Source organism: Toxorhynchites rutilus, chromosome 3 (genome assembly GCF_029784135.1).
Source record: "Toxorhynchites rutilus septentrionalis strain SRP chromosome 3, ASM2978413v1, whole genome shotgun sequence".
Lineage (NCBI taxonomy): Eukaryota > Metazoa > Arthropoda > Insecta > Diptera > Culicidae > Toxorhynchites > Toxorhynchites rutilus.
In genome coordinates, this window is record NC_073746.1 from 83,163,712 (window position 1) to 83,184,835 (window position 21,124).

The following is a 21,124-nucleotide window of genomic DNA, read 5'->3' on the forward strand; positions in this document are numbered from 1 at the left end:
GTGATTTTTAAACAGAGATTCTAAATGCATGCTTTGCCGTTCTAATTGGAGATGGTATTATAAATGTAGTACTGCGTGGAGATGGACTGTTTTTCTTTAAAACATTCGGCATGACAAACTTATTGAAAAAAGTGGTTTCTTACAAAAAAGAAGACATGTGACTCTCATTATAACATCCTAAACGTCCATTACGAAAAATGTTGTTGTGTGAAAGCCTCTCATCTCAAAGGTGAATATAAAAAACGACTGAAGTTTGCTAATGCATATATATAAACATACCTAAGGAGATTTAAAACAGGATCCTTTATGCGAATGTGACGAAAATCAGTATCTACGGATCGTATGGTATGGAGCAAACCAGGATCGGTGCTTCAGATTCTGTAAATGGTTCTCACGGTAAAAGTCAACCAGCTGATATATGGTACAATGGTAGCTTCTGGAACTATAACCATGGAGTTCATCGATCCGGCGATGAACAAAATGGCTTACTTGAGCATCCTGAAACGTAACCTACAGTCTTCCATGTTCAAATCGGGTCTCCCTTGTGATTATTACCTCCAACAAGATACTACTTTTGTCATGCCGGGGTGGCTGCTCTATAACGTCCCAATCAACTCAAAACACCTCAGCGATCGCCGGACTTGAAATCTATTAAGCATCTATGGTGAGAAATCAATAATCGGCTGAACAATAAAAAAAATCTAAGAAACAGAGCGGAACTCAAGACGGTGCTCAAGGAGATCTGGGAGAGTATTTCGTCTACAGTGACCAGAAATCTCGCCGAAACGAGCAAGCAGTGCTGGACGCCAAAGGGGGCAAGTACTAAATACTAAATGATTAATTTTTGTAATTCGTTTACATTTATGAACTGATTTTAATTTCCTTTTAAAAGAAAAACTTTTAAAAACTTGAGCTGTACACTCAATTTTCCCACGTCTTAATTGATAGTGTGTAATTGTGTAATTGTGTGCTCCCTTGGCCGAGTGGTTAGCGTCATAACTAACATGCCGGGTTTTCGGGTTCGATTCCCGTTCTGGTCGGGGGAATTTTTCGTCAAAGAAATTTCCTCCGACTTGCACTGTGATCATGCGTATTTCTAGAGCTTGCCACTCAGAATGCATTCAAGGCGTGTTATTTGGCATAGAAATCTCAACTAAGTACAAATAAAAATGACGCAAGTAATACTACGTTGAGACGGCGAAGTTCCTCTAGGAACGTTAGTGCCATTGAAGAAGAAGAAGAAGAAGAAGAAGAAGAAGAATTGTGTAATTGTGGTCCAGGATGTCATAATATCGAGTATGTTGTTTGGTTATGTTAAAATGGCAATAAATGAATTTAAATTGCTGCTGATTTAGAAGATCGAAAGGGTATAAACGTAAATCAGATTATGATAGCTTGAGTAGTCGAGCTCTTACAGAGCTATAAAGTTATTACAAACAATGTTCCGGACAATGTAGTAACGAAGGAGGTAATGCTATTTTGATCTATAATATATTTTTGTAGTCATAGATTGATTTGACTCAGTCTTATATTTATGTAGGTCTTAACTATTTAGACTTGTGTTTAAAAATGATACATGATGACTCTTTGTCTTCTTCTGCATGATTGAATAAACAGAAGAAAAGGGTAGTAATGGCTTTAATCGTATTTTTGTGTACATTTTTGAACAGAATGCGGTACCGAATTCTACCACGTTATGTCATATAACCCGTTTAAAGGATACAAGTACAGGAAACGGGTTTTCCAGGGCATCCATTTTATGTATCAGAAGAGAAAAAAATACAGATTTTGAACAATGAAAAACTCACTTTAAATGCCATTACTATACACAATCACAGTCCTATGTCAAGATCCCGTCCGTTCCCCTAGGCTTAGACCTATCAACTTTTTTAACCTTGAAAAACTCAAAAATAACGAATCAACCTGGCGTGTACACTCAATTTTGCTATTGACGGTATGCAAACATTAATATCAGATGTAGAACAGTGTAACATTATCAAGTTCATGTTGATCAAACTCAATAAATTAATTAATTGATTAAACTATTCAAGAATGTTCGAAAGAATAGATTCCAAATTTCATAAAAACACCAATCAAACGGAACATCGAATCTAAACAAAACATCTACACTACTTACGTCATCATCATCCGAACGAATCGATAAATGACAAAAGCAGAGGAGAACAGAACAGCTGATCGTTAATTATATTGCAAAACCAGCTGAACTTCGCACAACAAACTGCTACGATTTCGACATAACCTTGATAATGTTGTTGAACAAAAGCAAGTCAGTGAATATCGTATAGCAGAACACCCTTTTTCCGGATGACGTTAGACGATCAATCATCATTAAAGTGTGGTTGCGAGCATTCCGGAATTATAGCCAGCATAAAACATGTGTTGATTTTTTGTTGTTCCTGGATTGCATCCAAGGATGGAACCATAACGATAGGGAAGAGCTGTAAAACAAACCAGCCAGTCTGTCACCGAGATCGGTGACGACAGAGTCTACAGTTTATATAACGAGGAAATGGTAAACATTGTTGGCATTGTGAATAAGGACAAACTAATATGCTAGAAAAAAAAACTGTACTTGCTACGAGTACGTACAGCTCTACACTATGATCAACTACATGAAGTATAATCACCTTATTGCCATCCAATCACTAATGGTTTCGCTACTTCTAAATGCAGCCTGTTGAGGGATGTTGTGTCACACACGGCGATCTCGCCGATGCTCTTGCGTTTAATGCGAGGAACTTTAATTAACTCCACTTTGCACTTGGTTTCCGATTGGCGCCCATAGGTCATAAACGGTTACGATTTGTGCCGGTCGCTGCTGTTTCGAAGAATTAACAGCTGGTGCACTTTATGGATATGCACACACTCTGCGCGATAGCAACTGATGTTTACTTCACTCCCCACGCGGATAGTATGGACGTGGATGCTTCCTGGCAGTCGACCAACAGCTGGCTGTATGTACCCTTTCAGAACTATCCGAGTGCATCTATTGGCAATAGAAAGAACATCTGCTGGTTAGAGGTGTTCATTTTGTGTTGAGCTGAGCTGTTCGATTTTGAGTCATAAACGAACGAAGATTTATCTTCAAAAATTCAAAAGGTTATTCGAAGAAAGTTAGTTCTGGCACTACAAGATTATAACGGAACCAAACTGCAATCGGTATTTTACTGAACATCTCTTAAAAACAGCTCTATGAACCAGTGATCTTTGCTCACTCAATTGCACTTTTTGTTGAACCCTATCCATTTGGTACACAATTCTCTGAGATACGCTGTTCCATACCAATTGAGGGAAACGTGCAAATATCCAAACAATATCCATGAAGCGCATACAATTCTAGAAAATTCTAACCGTGATATCGAGCTAGTCAAGCTAGTCAATAATGACCAGTTCTTTACCTCCCTTTGAAATGGAGAACACTTTCACTGTACGACAACGTCGGCGCTCGATAGACAAAATAAACAACAGATCAAATGTTAACGTTTTAGCGATGGAATCAAACAGTTTCACATTTCTGTGCAGCTAACTAAACTGACAGTCAACAGACGAATGCTCTTTTCCTTTTTTCCGCCCTCGGGGAATTTTCCTCTCACAAAACAGTGGAGAATTTTCCTCGATGTGCCAGCTGCTGATGTTCTCAGATGACTAAAAGTGGCTTCGGAAAATTTGCGATATGGCATTGGGGGAACCGTAGCAACAAATATCGCATGCATTCACGTTCAAGGCGAGTACCTATAGCATTCCTAGGTACCAGCACAACAGGACCAAAGAAAAACGAATCGGGTGAGAGTCACGCGAATTGTACACTAACCGAAATTGGGCGAGATTTGTTTGTCGATCCGATGGGAGGAAGAGCAATCCCTCTCTTCGATTCCTGTGTGGTTTTGAGAGTCTTCTGCATGCCCTATATAGTATACATTTAAAGTATACGGTATAGAAAGCCGAAGAAAAACACGAAGCACAGTTTATTGGATTATTTATGGGATGATGAAAATATATGTCTACACCTCATGTCCATTCAGCGACTCATCATTCGAGGGGAATGTTTTTGATGCTATGGTTGTGCGGATTTCGTGGAACTTCTATTCTGGGAGAATTCACGCTGTCATCGGTATCATATCATTCCAACAGACTTGATGAATGAGTTGAGAGTTGTATCTTTAGGATTATATTTTATGGCAAAAATGTTGGGTTTAGCTGAACAAACTTGGTTCAAATAAAAATAAATAAATTAATATCAAACAAAATAAGGGTTTTTTTTGTTTAAAAGAGTACTACATAATTTAAGAAAAATAATTGAAAAAATATATTAGATTTTCAACTTAGGTACCCGCTGATTATAAATGGATGACTCAAGCAGTAAGTGCTGATTGATTTTGACGTATCCAAAACGTCATGAACGAAGCTGTGACATATGGTGAACAAATCGCCGATTATGTTTTGGTTAAGTAAGAATATGTGATTTTGTGCCAAATAATCGTAATTTACGAAAAGTTTTGAGTTTCTTCTTTCGTTCGAAGAAAATGGCGACTGAAGAACATCGAGAACTTTAAAAAGTTTACGGAGATGCTTCTCTAAGTCAAACTACGTGCCGACCATCCGAATGAAGGGAACCAAAAAATCTTAGAAGACGTTGATTTGGAGACATCGCTTGACGAGGATTCATGCCAAATATAAAGCTAGATTTCTTCAGCACCTTTATAACCTTCGCAGTGTAGATATTTGGCCAAACCGATGACTTAGGAGCATGTCGCCATGTCACGCTTTTCTCTGAGTTGCCGACCAAACCAATCCCAACTGCGTCACTGGGAATGATTTAAAAGCAAAGATCTTGGGTTTCTCATGATTTGAACCCAGAAGACGATGGGCGTCGCTTTTTCGTCAGTGAGCAAATGCTCCAGCGACAGAAAAGGAAGGGTTTTCTCCACCATGTCGTAACAGATGATCATTGCAGCAAACAAAAGAAAAGAATGTCATGGTGACAATCCGGTTATAGTTACACGCCGTCGGTTCGACCAGGTATTCACGATGCGGAGGTTATGGTATGTATTCGAAGGGAATATGTCGTTGTTATTGATTAGGAACTATTGTAATCATACGATCCCTTAGGAACGATAATATACTCATTTGGTGCGACTGAGCAGAACACTGGTCAAGGAAACGACTACAATACGAGGTCTAACCACAACTGTCCTACGTCCTACCCACCCGCCATATTCCCCAGATATTGTAGCTAGGGATGGATGGACATTATTTTGAATGATTCATTTGGAACCATTTTTGCCAATAAAGTTGGATTTCGAGAAAAAAAAATAGCGAGAACATTCTCTGGGACATTTTTCATTTCTTGCATCAGAAAAAAAAAGAATAAAAATCATAAGATTGACAAAATAACTCCGTATGTACGGCATAAAGCCGTATCAATAAACATGCTCTACCAGATTCTGCGCACTTCTTGTTCTTCTCCGTCAAATGTAGTGCTCTAAGTAATATTATTCCGAATTCTGCTGCACCCAGTAACCCTCAATGAATCACCGATCATACAGCGGAAAATGTTAGATCAAATTGAACAGAACGTTGAAGTCATTGAATTTGGAGCCAACCTTGCAGGGACATGTTCACAAAGCGTCAACCAATTTCGTATAGCGATAAACAGATGCCGTATCAGTCTAATGATCACGGCTTCAGCCATCGTAACTAAGCATTTTGGTTTTCTAGATATTCTATCCTGATGTCTTGTGAAATGCCTCCGTCTAATGGCCCGATCGTGCCTTCACCCCCACCATCATCGTAATTCTTCGCCAGTATTTCGGAAGATAAAGCGATATCAGATTGGGCCAGAACTACTCCAAGCTCCGCTAAACTATGATGTCAAAAATCAACGCAAGCCTCCATATCGGACACCTCAACGTCCGAAGTCTAGAGCGCGGTATTGGTGGCATCAAAGTCTTACTAGATCGCTCTCAGTAAAAGAGATCCCGACCAACATCGGCCATTGGACCCGTCCGAGTCAGAGCGTATAATTTTACCTGACATTCCTTGCCCCCGGAGGTAGAAACGGGGGATATCGTACGGGGATGTGGGATTCTACGTTCAGAAAGGGATGAATCCAATACCGATAATCAAGCCCAAATTTCTGGATCTATAGATAAAATTGGCTGGTTTGATCTATAGATTATCAATGAAGAGATCAATCAAATCATGGGCTAGATGCTAAAAGGTTGCCGAATCCGCGCGAAACCCAAGCAATCGTTTTTTACAAAGATGGCGATGTCCACTCTGAGTATCTACTGCAACACCTCCACACGGGGGTCATCGACCGTACAAGGTGCTTTATCCTTCCACGTCCTCCAGCAGGAATATTTTCCTCAATAGTAGAGTTTCAACAACGAACGAACGAACGAGTAGAATTTCAACGAGGCGTCACCTCACTCGATTAAAAAAAAAAAAAGAATACGGTAAAAGTTCAGGTTTCTACAGTACTAGACGAAAGCAAACACAATCGGAGGAACTTTCATCAAGACTAGCATGTTTCAAATGGTGCAGCGGTAACGTATTATGTTCTCATGACATTCCCACAATCCTTATATTAATTTTCCAAATTTCTTGAGAAATCAAGTGCTATTGAATCACGGCATATTTCGTTCTCAAACAACACCACACAAAGACGAATCGTTGATATGTGGAAATAGAAAAGTGAAAATTTGGGCAGAAATTAAGTCAACCTCTTTATTAAGTGAATGAACCTACGGATTTGTGAAGTACTTCAGTTCTTGCGAAATCAAGAAAAAAAAATCCTTTTCTATAGTGATTTGGAACCTACTACCAAATCTAATGATATAATAGCTAAAATCAATACATTTAAATGAATGCCTTCTAATGGGAAACAGTTGTTGGTAATATTGGTGGCAAATCAGGGTTTCAGAAAAAGGTTAGAGATTTGCTCCAAACGTCAAAATATTGCAAGTTGTGTTGCAAGTAATGGTACCACTGTTCATGGGTCAGAGTAAACCAGAACGTAGCGAAGATAACCTGGTTTTTCCAAGAAGTGCCTCGGAGAGCACTCATCGACTGAAGGTATAAATATTGTAAAAACACATTCGATTCGCATAGTCAATCAGCCGGGAACAGCGTAGCATCGAGTAAATGTAGTCGCAAAGGTATTAAATCGACAGGATCTAAACAAGGCCTAGCTTTGAAGCGAATTGAAGAGCTTATGAAAAAAGCCATAAGCTCTTCAATTCGGAGCGGAGGTGAATAAGCTAACGATCTTGAAACTGAAACAGACACAGATGTAACTTATGAAACAGAAGATAAGAGTTTGTTGTAGTAAGTATCTATGCGGTATCCGGATGGAAACCAGATATCTCCAGTCTATATCGACCGTATTGACCTATTTCCGCTTTTCGAACTTTCTCATCAGTCCACGCTCAAACGTCATCAGATTTGTAGTAATTTAGCACCTTTTCATAAACCAACGCTATCCAATAGATAATACGTCCCGAACAGAGCAGTAAATAACGTCATGAACAATTTCTCAAGAATCTTACCTAGACAATTTAAAGGGTGTGTCACATCAAATTGCATCACGGAAAAAACGCTGTAGAAATTTAATTTTTAGGAATTATATCTTCAGCTTTCGCTTATAATCAGATAAGAGTGTATAGATCACGTTGGCCATGCTTCACTGTCAATTTTTCGTAAATATGGAAAAATGTCGTCGAACGAAAAAGAGCGTCGTGAATTAATCCTGTGCACGCATTTCGAGAATCCGGAGTTGTCACATCGGGACATCGGTAAGATGCTGTCCAATCCACGGTCAGCAGAGTACTAAAACGATACTTCGAGAACCTAACCATCGACCGGAAGGTGAAGAACGGCAATAATGGATGCTCCGTCAGTGAAAAAGATCACAATCGCGTAGTTAAGCAGTTTAGACGTGATCCGAGAAGTTCGGTCCGGGATGTCGCCAATAAGCTGAATTTGTCAAGTTCAAGTTCAAGTTCAGAAGGCTCCTAACCGCGACGAAAGGCAAAACATGGTGGGGAAGACGCGAGTCCGGAAGCTGTACACCGAAATGCTGACGAAGCCGCATTGCCTGGTAATGGACGACGAAACCTACGTCAAAGCGGACTTTCGTCAGCTGCCGGGCCTGTTGTTTTTCTCCGCAGAGGACAAATTCAGCATTCCGGAGGAGATTCGCAAGCAGAAACTATCCGAGTTTGCCAAAAAGTACATGGTGTGGCAAGCGATCTGCTCTTGCGGAAAGCGGAGCGCCCCCTTCGTGATGACCGGCACGGTAAACGGGCAGGTTTACCTTAAGGAGTGCCTACAGAAGCGCTTACTACCACTATTGAAGCAGCACGGAGGCCCAACCATCTTCTGGCCGGATCTCGCTTCGTGCCACTATTCAAAGGACGTGTTGGAGTGGTACGAAGCCAACGGGGTCACCTTCGTGCCAAAGGAAATGAACCCGCCCAACGCGCCGGAGCTTCGCTCTATAGAGAAATATTGGGCGATTATGAAGCAGGCCCTCCGGAAGAACCCAAAAGTTGTCAAATCGGAGGCGGACTTCAAGAGAAAATGGATTTCTGTTCAAAAAAAACTACAACCTGACGTTGTACAGAACCTTATGGACGGGGTAAAGAGGAAGGTGCGAGCATACGGGCTTGGGCTCGAAGTATGAATAAAAAGAAAATGCCAAAAGTTGTTTAATAGTTTTTATTTTACTGTCTAAAATTTTCAACAGGATCGGTCTACTACAATTTGATGTGACACACCCTTTAGTATTGTGATCAGGCGACAGCTTGCAATGTTGTGGATATTGCCGCTCTTTTGCGAATTGGCGAAATTGATGCTACCTTCCCAGCCTTCGAAAACACTCAGTCTGATAACGACTTATCCTGTCGGATTATTGTCACGGTCTTTTCTGGTCAATGCTGATGAAAAACTGTCTGAACCAGGCCTTTTACGAACATTCTTCTCAAACCTATCAGTATTCTATTTTTGATTTGTAATTTTGATTTGGCCATATACAAATAATAATATTTGTATACCTGAATGTGCAAATGCCCGGTACAAATTTAGAAAATAAATCCTATCATCATAATGAAGGCAGAGGTTTTCTAATACGACGAGCATGATTAACAAATCATTTTAGCTTCACCTCGAGTAAAGGTGGTTTGTTATTTATATTTATAAAAAAATTATGTTTATCTTCGTACACCTTTTATTGAATCAAAAACTACTGAATAAATTGAGAAATATAACCCACCGAAAATTATAGAATAATTCAGATTGACTCAGAAATATTTGTCAACGATTCCGTAAAATTCGTTACATGTGAAAACAGTTCCCTGAGAAAAAGATCAATTTATAGAAGATACAGCAGCTCTGCGGGGTGATTTTGAAAGTAAATATATTGAACATATTCATTCATCGAAAACTGGCGCTAACACAAAAGCACCCGTGGTGTGGTGCTATACAAATATAAGTGTTCATTGATCACAACAAACTGTATTTTTCAGGATAACTTGAAAAATAATCAACTGATTCAGTCTACTGCCGAAATTTCACGGATAATCGGGGTTCTACTGTATATCCATATCCGTTTGTTACGCAAATAGAATATGTATACGCGAAATCCTACTTTTCTTACTTGGGTGATGTCAATGCGCTCGTCGATACAGCTACCTTCCCTTCGTCTACCTTCGTCGCATAATAAATATCGATTCCAAATATTTATCCTATATTCGGTGAGAACACAACTGCCAAATGGTTCTATTTCCTGTATCCGGGTCTCGTTGGACTTCGCTAGAAATATTTCATCACATCGCCAATGCGAGAAGGCCACCAAAACATATTACCGGCGACGAATCAACGAAAGCATCGACAGTTCAAATTATCGCACTTAAGTGCCTCCGCTTCCGAGAAAACCACCATCCGGTGAGTTTTATGACGCCCCACACGTTAAACCCTATATCATTCCCAGAGTCAAATGATGGATATTTGCAAAATGTAACCGCTGTTGTTTGTTTGTTTGGCTTGCGAAGTAAAAACCCGCAGTTCATCGCCATGGCGGTGGCAAAATAAAGACACATCGTGGGGATTCAATTTCACTCACAGTTCATAATACGTACCAATTGAGCCGTTCGAAGGAGGATTATGCGATGCATTGATCGATTATAAATAGGTAAATAGACCATTTTCAATCTCTTTTTCCTCCATGCACGTGCCTTCTAATTTGGTGAATTGATTTGATTCGGAGCAATTATGGAGCGTATTTTTACGTAAATCAGCCGGAATTGACGAAGAAAGGCATAAACCTAGATATGAACACTCTTCTCGAAAAAACACAGCGCATTCCATGCGGCACCATGGAGCACGATGAATATGAAATCAGTAAAACGTGGGACATTTTATGTTTATCTTCGGAAGCACACAGGTTTGATGGAAGCTGAAAATGCAGCTGTGGTCTCAATGTTACAAGTTTACATTTGCTCGCACGTGGTGTATTATGAGCCAAATGATTGGAGCGACCAGCAGAGAATCAATATGAATGGTGAAATAATGCTAAGCATCGGCCATTTGATGGTTGCCTTATAGCAAACATGAATGATTAAATCAAGATAAAGTAATTACACGTAACAGTTCTGACATTGATTTTTTTTCTGAATCAGACATTCAATGAAAGCATCGTAAAAACCGATGTCACTGTCTGATTCGTTATCTATATTGCAAATCGTACATTATATGACAACGAATAAATCGAAAAACCTCGTTTGAAGATAAGAAAACTTTTCTACACGGCATCGTTACTGATATGAACCGATTGATCCAAAAAACGTTCCACAATGTGTTCTATGCTTTGTGGCACACGATATGACACCGCTTACTCGGTGTTCAATTTCATAATCACGACTAATTGGAAACGGGCACGGATATAATTTTGTATCTAATTGTAAACCATGCTTACGCTTCCTTCGAAGTGTGAGCTGCATACAGAGTTGTATGAAATTTAATTGCTATGCTCAGCAAAACACCGACATGCTAACCCTACAAGCTGTTGTCAGTTTGTAAATTGATCCGGCAACGTGATGCAGCATATCGCAGTAGTTGTGCTCCACTGAAGAGACTGATGAACTGACGACTGTTTATTACTGGGTACAAACGAATGTAACAGAATCAACCAGTATTTCAAGCCACTCGTAGATTAATAGAATCCGGGCATCATCAAATCAACGACGCTCTCGATAAACTTGAAACGTCGAAATGATTGAAACCGATCTATTAGAGATAAATGGTAGTTTCATGCTGGTGGTTTTGTTTCTCATCAACGATTGATGGTTATTATGTAAATTTGTCAAAGCGCCGTCACCGCAAGAGTGATTGATGGGCATAGGCATGAGTGTCTCTCATTACTACATCATGATTGGATATTTTTATTATTATCAATGAATGTATCAGTTTCACTGGAAGTAAATGCAACAAATTACAACTCAACATTCACAACAGCTATACACTGAGCGGAGAGGCTAAACGTAAGATAAAACGCATTTTGTTACAATGTCTAATAGTGCAATGACCCAATGTTCTGTAGAAATTTTGTAACATATCAGAACGTTTCTAATTTTACTAAATAATATTTTTTGCTACTGAATAATTCTATTCATGAAATTCCCCAAATTTGACCATTATAAAGGGTAGAATGATCAAAATTTGATCAACTTAAATTTGACGTATTTCTTTTGAGTGTATATTTATGAAATCTGAAACACCCATCATTCCATATGTGTGTGCGTGTAGATTCATTCCTCTAGTTTGATTTTGACGTTCACTCTTAAGTTTCGCCATTTTAAGAATAGACTCATTTCAAGAGGTTATGCACAAGTTAAGTTTTAGGAGAAAATTATTAACGTTATCTGAATAAACTTTAGTTATAATATGAATTCTTCGAATCGAATTCAATTTCCATGCACCAAACTTTGAGAAAAGCGAGTTGAAAAAACTACATAATTATTTTTGAAATATTTAAAGTTTATGATATTTTTATGTTTCTTGAGATATCTCTGCACTTACTTAACCAAACTTCAATATCTATACACCATTGTATGAATATTCAAACACTTGTTTGAAGAGCAGTGGGTAGACCTAGGTTTGATTTAGTAATTTATTAGAAACAAGTATTGAAAAACAGATGATTTGAAGCGTTGTCGCGTCACATAAATAGGGATTTTTTTTAGATTATCAGACAAGATTAAGTTCAAACATTTTTATACTTATGTTTCTCTTAGTAAACAATTAGGACCAACAAACTACACAATTTGATTAAGATCGGTCCACAAACAGAGGAGTATGAACTGTTTCAAGTAGTTATTGTCACGTCACCAAAAATATACGATCCACTCCAGCGTGACGTGACAACAATTTGACTCACTACAAACACATAATTTCTCGTTTGTTCGGTCCGAGAAGCGCACTGAAGAGGGAAACGAGTCAGATCGTAAATCTCACTCCCTTTTACTCTTCGTGACGCAACAGCCGATCATAAAAGCAGCCACCCGACCGTGCGGAGGGACAGTTTTCATCCTACCATCCAACAACCAACAAGTGCAAAAGTGCAACAGCAAACAATAAGAGGAGCGAACAACACCAAGAAACAACCAACTAATCATCGCAAGATTGCGATAACAGGAGCATCCGCAGAATAGCAACAACAGCAGCAGCAAATGCATCGCAAGAGTGCGACAAGGCTAGTAGCAGCAACAACAACATTAGCAGCAGCAGAAGAGTGGCGCATTCGCATGCGCAACAGTGAAAATATTATGACCACGTGTATATATCCAAACTGAGTGAATTCAATAATAAAATGTACATTGTGTAGATATCCCAAAACACCATGTTTCCATAATGCGCTACTCTAACCCAATTCAACGAAGAGTTTTCCGAAAGAGTTTATATGATCTTTTCAGAGCATGGAGCGGAGCCACAGGGGCTCCCGCCCATTCGAACATACAAATGCACTTTGTTCTATGATTTGACAACAATAGATGAACACAAATTCCAGAATATAGAATACACGCACAAGTCAACGGTCAACGGTCAAAATGAACATCAACGTCAGATACACAGATTTAATCAAAAGTGCCTGAAAGTAGAATCAAATGCGTTCCCCAGGTAGTGAGCGCCGTCCAATGAGTCATACTTGTGCGAGTCATTGAAGACAAGCGCCAGAGTGAACGTGTTAGATAATTACGAAGTAAAAACTGAGGGTCGGTTTAGTATCACCTTTTGGACAGTTCAGGACCGCTTCTACTTTTTTTTCCAAATAACGGCGTGCTGTGTACTACAAGTAACAGGTAGATTCAATTGATATAGCTTATTTTGATGAACACACCATAAGCAATTAAAATTGCCTTGTTGTGTAGTGTTTCGTAATCTAAAGAACTCATTTCCCGTACAGGTCAAAAATATATTTTCTCTGTTTTTGAACGCAAAATGGCGCTAAAACACTAGAAGGAAGAGAGCAAGAAAAAAGTCACCATATTATAAAATTTTCAGCGTTGTGACACCTTTCATTTTCCACTACTGAAAATTCGGTAGGAAACATCATTCCTGAGATACAAAGGAGGTTAGGTTCAGTACTACCGGTCAGGTTAGGACCACTTTCCCCTATAGGATGAACCATTGGAAAAGGAAGAGGAGATCTAAGAGGAAACTGAGAAGTATTCAGGATAATGACAAAACAAAAAAATAGTATATAGCTTGCTACAATACGGTGAAATTCATATTGAATATACTTTATTGATTTTGTGACGTGACAACGCTTTGTGGAGACTGTTTTTTTTCCACAGAGCGCGATGTTACGTCACAAAATACATGCCGATTTTCGCAAGATGTTTGATGTTTTTTTTGACAAACTGAATATACACGCATCTACGTTAATCTTTTGTTGAGAAATCATAGAACGAAGTTCATTTGTATGTTTTGAAACGGGACTGAAAATACAACATTAATATCTTCAAGAATCAGAAACCCGCAAAAAGTCACAAAAGTTTTGGACTGGCAGCAAACGAATTCAACTATAAAATATTCTCCAACTGATGATTCTTGTAGGAATTTTCTTCAAATTTACTTTGATATCGTTTACTTCTTGGAAATCGTGGGATTTATACTTCAAAACGAGAAAATCTGTTTTTTGTGAGTCAAAACGTTGTCACATTACGCTGAAAAGGGTCAACAGCGTACTTGAAGACATTGCTTACGCAACGCAAAATCCTAACTTTTTGCACACGAAGTTGGCAAAATTGTAAAACTCGGTCAAATTACCTATTGCAAACGGCGTTAGAGTGATTGGGGAACGATTATCGACTGCCAGGACGCCTGGATCAGGGAGAAATCGGAAGGAGCAGCGACACCGAAAAGGCTGGCCTGAACTTTTGAGCGGAATCCCAACCACTCAATCCGAAACGTTGGGTTCGAGTTGGGAATTTTACACACAACAGTGCAGCGAGTCAATGAAAGCGCCGGGCTGTCGTCCTACAAGAGGGTGAACACTCCGAATCGCGACAACAGGCTACGAAACAACCCCGGAAGCTGTGAAGGAAGCAGCTCAAGAAGTTCAATTCCATCGTTATGGACGACGAAACGTACGTAAAATCTAACTTCAAGTAGCTTCCGGGACAGGAGAGGATGGAGACATCTTCAAGACATTAAAAAATCAAGGTCAATGTCAGTCGTCTGATCGCTAATCGAATGATTGATGAATCGTCTTATTAATGACTTTTTTCGGTCATGCAATTTTCGTGAAATCGTACATTGTTTCCAAGTCAAAAGTGGCATCAAAGTGCATTCGAAGCAGGATGTAAAACAAAATTTTTCCAGCGATGAGAGTTATGTTCTTCGGTAAAACTGGATATTAAAATTTGTTCCACACCGATTTTTGTCGCCACGGCCACCACTACACAACCAATTCAGTATGTATTCTATGTTGCCATTGTGGGAAAGGGTCAGAATGGCACAATTTGAGAAATTGTTTCTTCGGGAAATGTTGTTTTTGCGAGTGCTGGAGATGTAAGAGATACTAGAAAACTATTTGGATATTTAATAAGTTTGTTGTTCCAATGTTGCTCTAGACAGCGAACAGCAACAGTACATTTTAATGCTATGACTATCAGCAACAATTTGACAATTGAGCAGATTGAGGGAAATTTGCACATCGTTTGCGCCCTTCACTCAGACAAGTATTCAATCATCGATCAGTCCTACCATATGTTTAGACTAATCTGCCCTAATATGCATGGCTGACGTAACCACCAACATTCGCAGTGTTGGGAAAATACGTTTTTCTTGTTTTTAGCTGAATAATCATGATTGTGAACAATTTATATAAAATAATCTGTCCATTTAATAAATATTAACGGTCAAAAGTGGACCCGAGCGGTTTCATGAACATTGTTATTTGAATTCAATTGAAAAAATGCATGTGTTTGTTGGACGTTTACTCGCAATCTTAACAGCAAACTTGGCTATTATGTTGGTCACCATTCAACCACAGGTTTGTAAAATGCCACCTTCAGATTTCTTCGAGTGTTCAGTTCAATTCAAACAATCAGTTATGAATAATATTCTTCTTCTTGAATGGCGTTAACGTTCCCTGTGGATCTTTTGCCGTCTCAACGTAAGCATTAACTAGCGTCATTTATTAATACTTAGTTGAGATTTCTTAATAACACGTCTTGAATGTATTCCGAGGGGCAAGCTCTAGAATACGCGTGACCACAGTGCAAGTCAAAGGAAATTTCTTTGACGAAAAATCCCCCGGTCAGAACGGGAATCGAACCCGAACACCCGGCATGATAATGTGAGACGCCAACATGAATAATATTACAAAAATAAATTAAAGTTGCATAGTTTGAAACAAGTCATCTTCTGAAAAGGCTGTGTGCAACGAATTATTACAGCCGAAGGAAGTTTCATAACCGTAATTAAATGTACTGAACAAATTAGAACGACAAATTTGATTATGTCAAATTTCAAAAACCGATCATGTACATTTTGTTTATTGGCCCGAAAAATTTTCCGATTTCAGCTCAATGGCATATAATTTAGGAGTGCCTCAAAACGCTAAAAAAAACACCTAGACTAAAAGATGATTTTTGGCCAAGAATTTTTTTTCTGAGATGATACCAGATCTCGACTTTTTATGCATTTTTAAGTCATTTGACATCGAAATAAAATTTACGATTATTCTAATTTCACCTGGCCTGGAATGTAAATAGGGTTACTACGGATGTCCATGAAGCAAAGATAACAACAAACCTCTCAATATTCCGAAATATTTGTAAGGAGATTTTAAAGAATGATTTGGAGTTATTACCTGTTCGATAGAGTTTTTGTTCTTGTGTAGATTGACGAAGTGATGACGGATATATTCTTACTTTTGTATTTGTTTGTGCATGTCTTTTTGTTCTACTTTCCTCGGACTATAATAATGATAGTATTCAGTTTATATTACTTTTTTGTTGTTAGATAATTCAAAAATATTGTGGAACCTACAACCTAGAAAATTGATATTGAACATATGCAAAAGTAAATGAAGAATAAAGAACTTCATTTCGAAGGGTCTAATGTGGAAACTTTTCTGTTCAGTAGATAGTTACAACGAGATTTTTCGAAATTGTGGTAGATCTGTTTGCAGTTTCCGATGAACACGTTTGTCCCTAAGTTATGTAAAACCTGAAGTGTCAGAAAAACTCATTTGAAGGGTCTAATGAAGAAACTAGAATGTTGCTAGGGATAGCGTAAACTTATCTGTTGAGTAGATGGTTATAACGAGATTTTTTCTGTGTTGTGGCAAATCTGATTGCGAGTTCTAGTATTCATGTTTGTACCTCGATTATGAAGGGCCTAGAATGATGACTAGATTTAGACTTGGTTTTGCTCAACTGTCTGGACTCGAGAACGATTGCATTAGCAGAACGTTATCGGGAATCTAGCAAAGCGGGGGAACTCTTGTAAATGATACGGACATGAGTCAACAAGTTCATTTGGTAAAAATTCTGTATCTGTGGCAAAACCAGACGATTTTTTTATTTTGCTTAGTGGTTCTGTTTGATGCTATAAAAGAAACCAAATATTTAATTATCTTCAATAGAACTCCTCCAGCTTAAACTTTTGTAGGGGAATGAAGTGGGACCATCATTATTTGTTAAACCTGACCTGAAGTAAGTGCAAATAGCAGGTCAAATGTGACCAGACATCTGAATACGATAATCACAGTTAAAATGCACACTAATTAGTTAGTTTAATACATCTCAGGATTGAGTTTAGGTCAGATCGAAAAAGTTCACTTCCGCCGGAACAACCAATTCGGAATATGTACGGGTGGCCTCAATGAACTTATAAATATTTGAAGTGACTGTAAATGGACTGGTAGAAATTTACCAAATTTCTAATAAAGTGTTTAATTCTTCGATTATTTCAAAGTTAGATATCGTCGGCAATAATCTCGTAGCCCTACATCAAGAATGCGGTCGTATTTCCTTCCACTCTTACAGTTTTTAAATTAAAAAAATAACCAAACCACAATCGCTTTTAATATTTTTCGACCAACACACAAAAACTACATAATACGAATCACTCGATGCGTCGTATTTCGGATTGTTCTGAGACACTGGCCTTCTGCATTATATTGAAAGTTGTCTTTAACAACTGTGTGTATGTAATTATCTCCAGTGCGAAATATATCCTATCTTTATTTCAAAGATTTTTTTCCGCTCGCAGTATTGATATCTATCCAATAACTACCGAAGGACGAAACAATTTTGCTTCTAGTGTTATTAAACTACGACTAGCAATAGTCAACTGCTCAAACCACTACAATCGGGGCTCGCGGCTCGAATGACACCCATTCATTATGCAACAATTTCGGTTTGACATTTTCCATTTATTGAATACCCCAGATTATTTACATTCAAATTCAATTTTCGATGTCAATGCCGCCCGAATCGTCGTAAACAAATTCGCGATGCGTTGCTAACTGAATAAATGTTGCTGCTCTTCCGAGTCTCGAGTTCGCTCAAGGCGCTCACTTGTGGCGACCTAATGGTTTCTGCTGAAAGATTGTTGACCGCGGTCAAGATTTTCTGCCTCAGCCGAGGCTGTAATTGAGCAACAACGACGTGATGCCAGGTATCGGTGAAATCGCAAGTATCCGTGTCACACGGTTCGTGGCTTTCACTTTGCAAGTACTTACCGCTGGTGGAGACTCAAAACGCTGGAACCGATACTGAAATGGTAAAGAAAAGAGTGAGAGCTACAGTACAGTCATTTAGAGTTGGTTCTTGTGAATAAGTTAAAGCTATTTTTGATTCGACATTATGGTCTAATTTTCGTTCTATTTTTTACGATTAACCGTGAACTTTATTGTTTGTTTTTGTCTGCGAGACCCAGCCGCCGCAATTGTGATTTATGTGATGCCCACGCATTATTTTCAATATACTTAATTTAAAATTCGCAGATAACGCACGGTTTTGCCTTGGCATTTCAAGATTAGCAATTCATTCTTAATTTCTCGGAAATGACCTACTTTTATTGTTTTCGTATGAATAAAAAATCGTCTAACTCCTACATTCGATGAACCTGTGCTCATCAAAACAAAGTTATTAATAATCCTAGGCACGGAACTTTTTTTTTATTGCTTTTTCGAGTTTGTACCGGTTTTCTGCGCAGCGAAACAAGTGAAGGATACAGCAAACCGAAGAAATCTGCTTTCGGTAAGAGGATCAAGTTTACGTCCGACTAGAGACGTATTCTAAACAACCTGCGACTAACTTCGGGCACTTGTCCACATCAAAACAACATGATGAGATCACATAAGGTACAAAGTTTGAATGAAACGGTGGGGAAAATTTCACATTTTTAAACATGAATCAACCTCAGCTTGACACTTTTCGTTTGATGATTGGATAACCTTGATTTTTCATTGGATAACCTTGATTTTTCATCTAGTTACTATTTTTATGACATCTTCTTGTTTTGAAATTCCACACGCAGGGACACCTTCGACACCTTTGTTTTTCTATGTTTTCTAACATAACTTCTTTTGAGATGTAAATTCAAAAAGTAGTTGTGATATAGAACATATAAAAACACTAAAGTGACGAAGGTAGCCCCGCAGGTGCTTAAAAATCTACATAAAATCTACGATATTTGAAGAAATATTTTGGGCACCATTTTGCATAAGTCATTTAAGTAAATTGATATGTGACCAATTTTCTAAAACGGCTTGTGGAAACAGTAAAAAGTTACAAGAGCTGTGCGAAAGTTATATAATGATAAGCATTGTAAGCAATAAGCATTGTTATCGCTATTCATACATTATGACCAGTTAATAAACCTATTGGCGATCTAACGTACAAATCTACACCTAGGCGGCGCTGCGGTGAAAGTGATGATGGTTTTAAATTTTGCCATGTGAGCTTATGGAAGGTTTGTAGTTCTTTCCACAAATTACAATGTTATAATCATAAAAGAATATTTGATTGCGATAAGTTTGTAAGAAATTCAATTCTGCGCAATTTTATATATAACATGTTATTTATTTACCTCTTTCAGTAGTGAAAACTATAAAAATATTGACAATGGTTGAATTAAAGAAGGAAATTCGAGAGCACAATCAAACGCAAGTAGAAAAATGCACTTATCTGAATCTGAATCAATTTTCAGGGAAATAATATTCATATACTTTGAAAGTTTGCTGAACGTTTTTTTGTAAGTGTGTGAGTGGATGAGTATGATTATTGAATTTTGATTGCTACAGGGAAATACATAAAACTCGACTCTTTTGATCTGATTGGTGGTCCTGAAAAGGATAGATTTCTGGCTTTGTAGAAACAACTGAAGATGATTGATACATGATTTATTCATGTTATCATGAGAACAACACACGAGATACAGTACGATACCATCGCACACAAACTGCACCTAGATTTATGTAAACCTCTATGTACGGAACCCGTATGAGCTTCTACTCAAAGCTTTTGTGAACATTCGATATTAGAACTCCGAATTAGAGCTCATCAAATAATGCGGTTTCTTTAATATGGTGAAATATTATGTACTCCATATCAAATATTTCGTATTCTCCGCTATCAAATCCATAGCCAATGGCTTTATTTGTACGCATTCCGTATCGAGTTATCATCTATAGAGTAATGCGGGGCAAAGGTGCGCACCTAACTGTTGTCGTCCAATAACTGCTGAAATAAAAGCAAATAAAATTCCGTTTGCTTACCAAATTGTAACTATATATTAGGCTGTCAAAAAAGTCCTGCGGTATTTTTTTTTTGAAGTTTCATTTGTTCATAAAATTAGTTACAATCATCTGTTTTAAGTCAAATATGCGCCGTTTTGTTCGATGACTTGTTCCCAACGAGATGCCAACTTCATAATACCCCTGTTATAGAAGCTCGCTTCCTTATTGGCAAAAAAACTCGGATAACCAATTTTCACAGGCCTCTTTTGTGGCTAACTTCTGACTACCTAGCTCGTTCGCCATGGACAAAAACAGGTGGTAGTCACTTGGTGCAAGGTCCGGACTATACGGCGGATGCAAAAGAACCTCCCATCCGAGCTCCCGGAGCTTCTGGCGCGTCACCAAAGAAGTGTGTGGCTTGGCGTTGTCCTGATGGAAGACAATGCGGCCTCTGTTTATCAAAGATGGCCTCTTCTTCATGAGTGCTACCTTCAAGCGGTCCACTTGTTGGCAGTACAGGTCCGAATTGAGCGTTTGGCCATAGGGAAGCAGCTCATAATAGATTATTCCTTGACAATCCCACCAAACACACAGCAGAACCTTCCTGGCCGTTAATGAGGGCTTGGCCACCGTCTGAGACGCTTCAGCGGGCTTCGACCACGACCGTTTGCGCTTCACGTTGTCGTAAGTGACCCCCTTTTCATCGCCAGTCACCATCCGCTTCAGAAACGGGTCGATTTTGTTGCGATTCAGCAGCGATTCACATGCGTCGATACGGTCAAAGATGTTTTTTTTGCATCAACGTGTGTGGCACCCATACATCGAGCTTCTTTGTGAATCCAAGCT

The 21,124-nt window shown here is 38.6% G+C and overlaps 1 protein-coding gene across 5 annotated transcripts in view; it reads right to left on the bottom strand.

The window, feature by feature from the left end:
* LOC129777861 (facilitated trehalose transporter Tret1-2 homolog) overlaps nucleotides 1-21,124 on the bottom strand; it is a 59,517-nt gene that overhangs the window by 30,345 nt on the left and 8,048 nt on the right. For 3 of the 5 annotated variants that reach the window (XM_055784421.1, XM_055784420.1, XM_055784422.1), the window contains one exon: nucleotides 18,278-18,310. In XM_055784421.1, coding sequence (XP_055640396.1) covers nucleotides 18,278-18,310 — 33 coding nt within the window. Of the gene's footprint in view, nucleotides 1-2,648; nucleotides 3,372-3,419; nucleotides 3,666-18,277; nucleotides 18,311-21,124 lie in introns of those variants that run through there. The other 2 variants (XM_055784423.1, XM_055784424.1) reach the window with 2 other exon arrangements.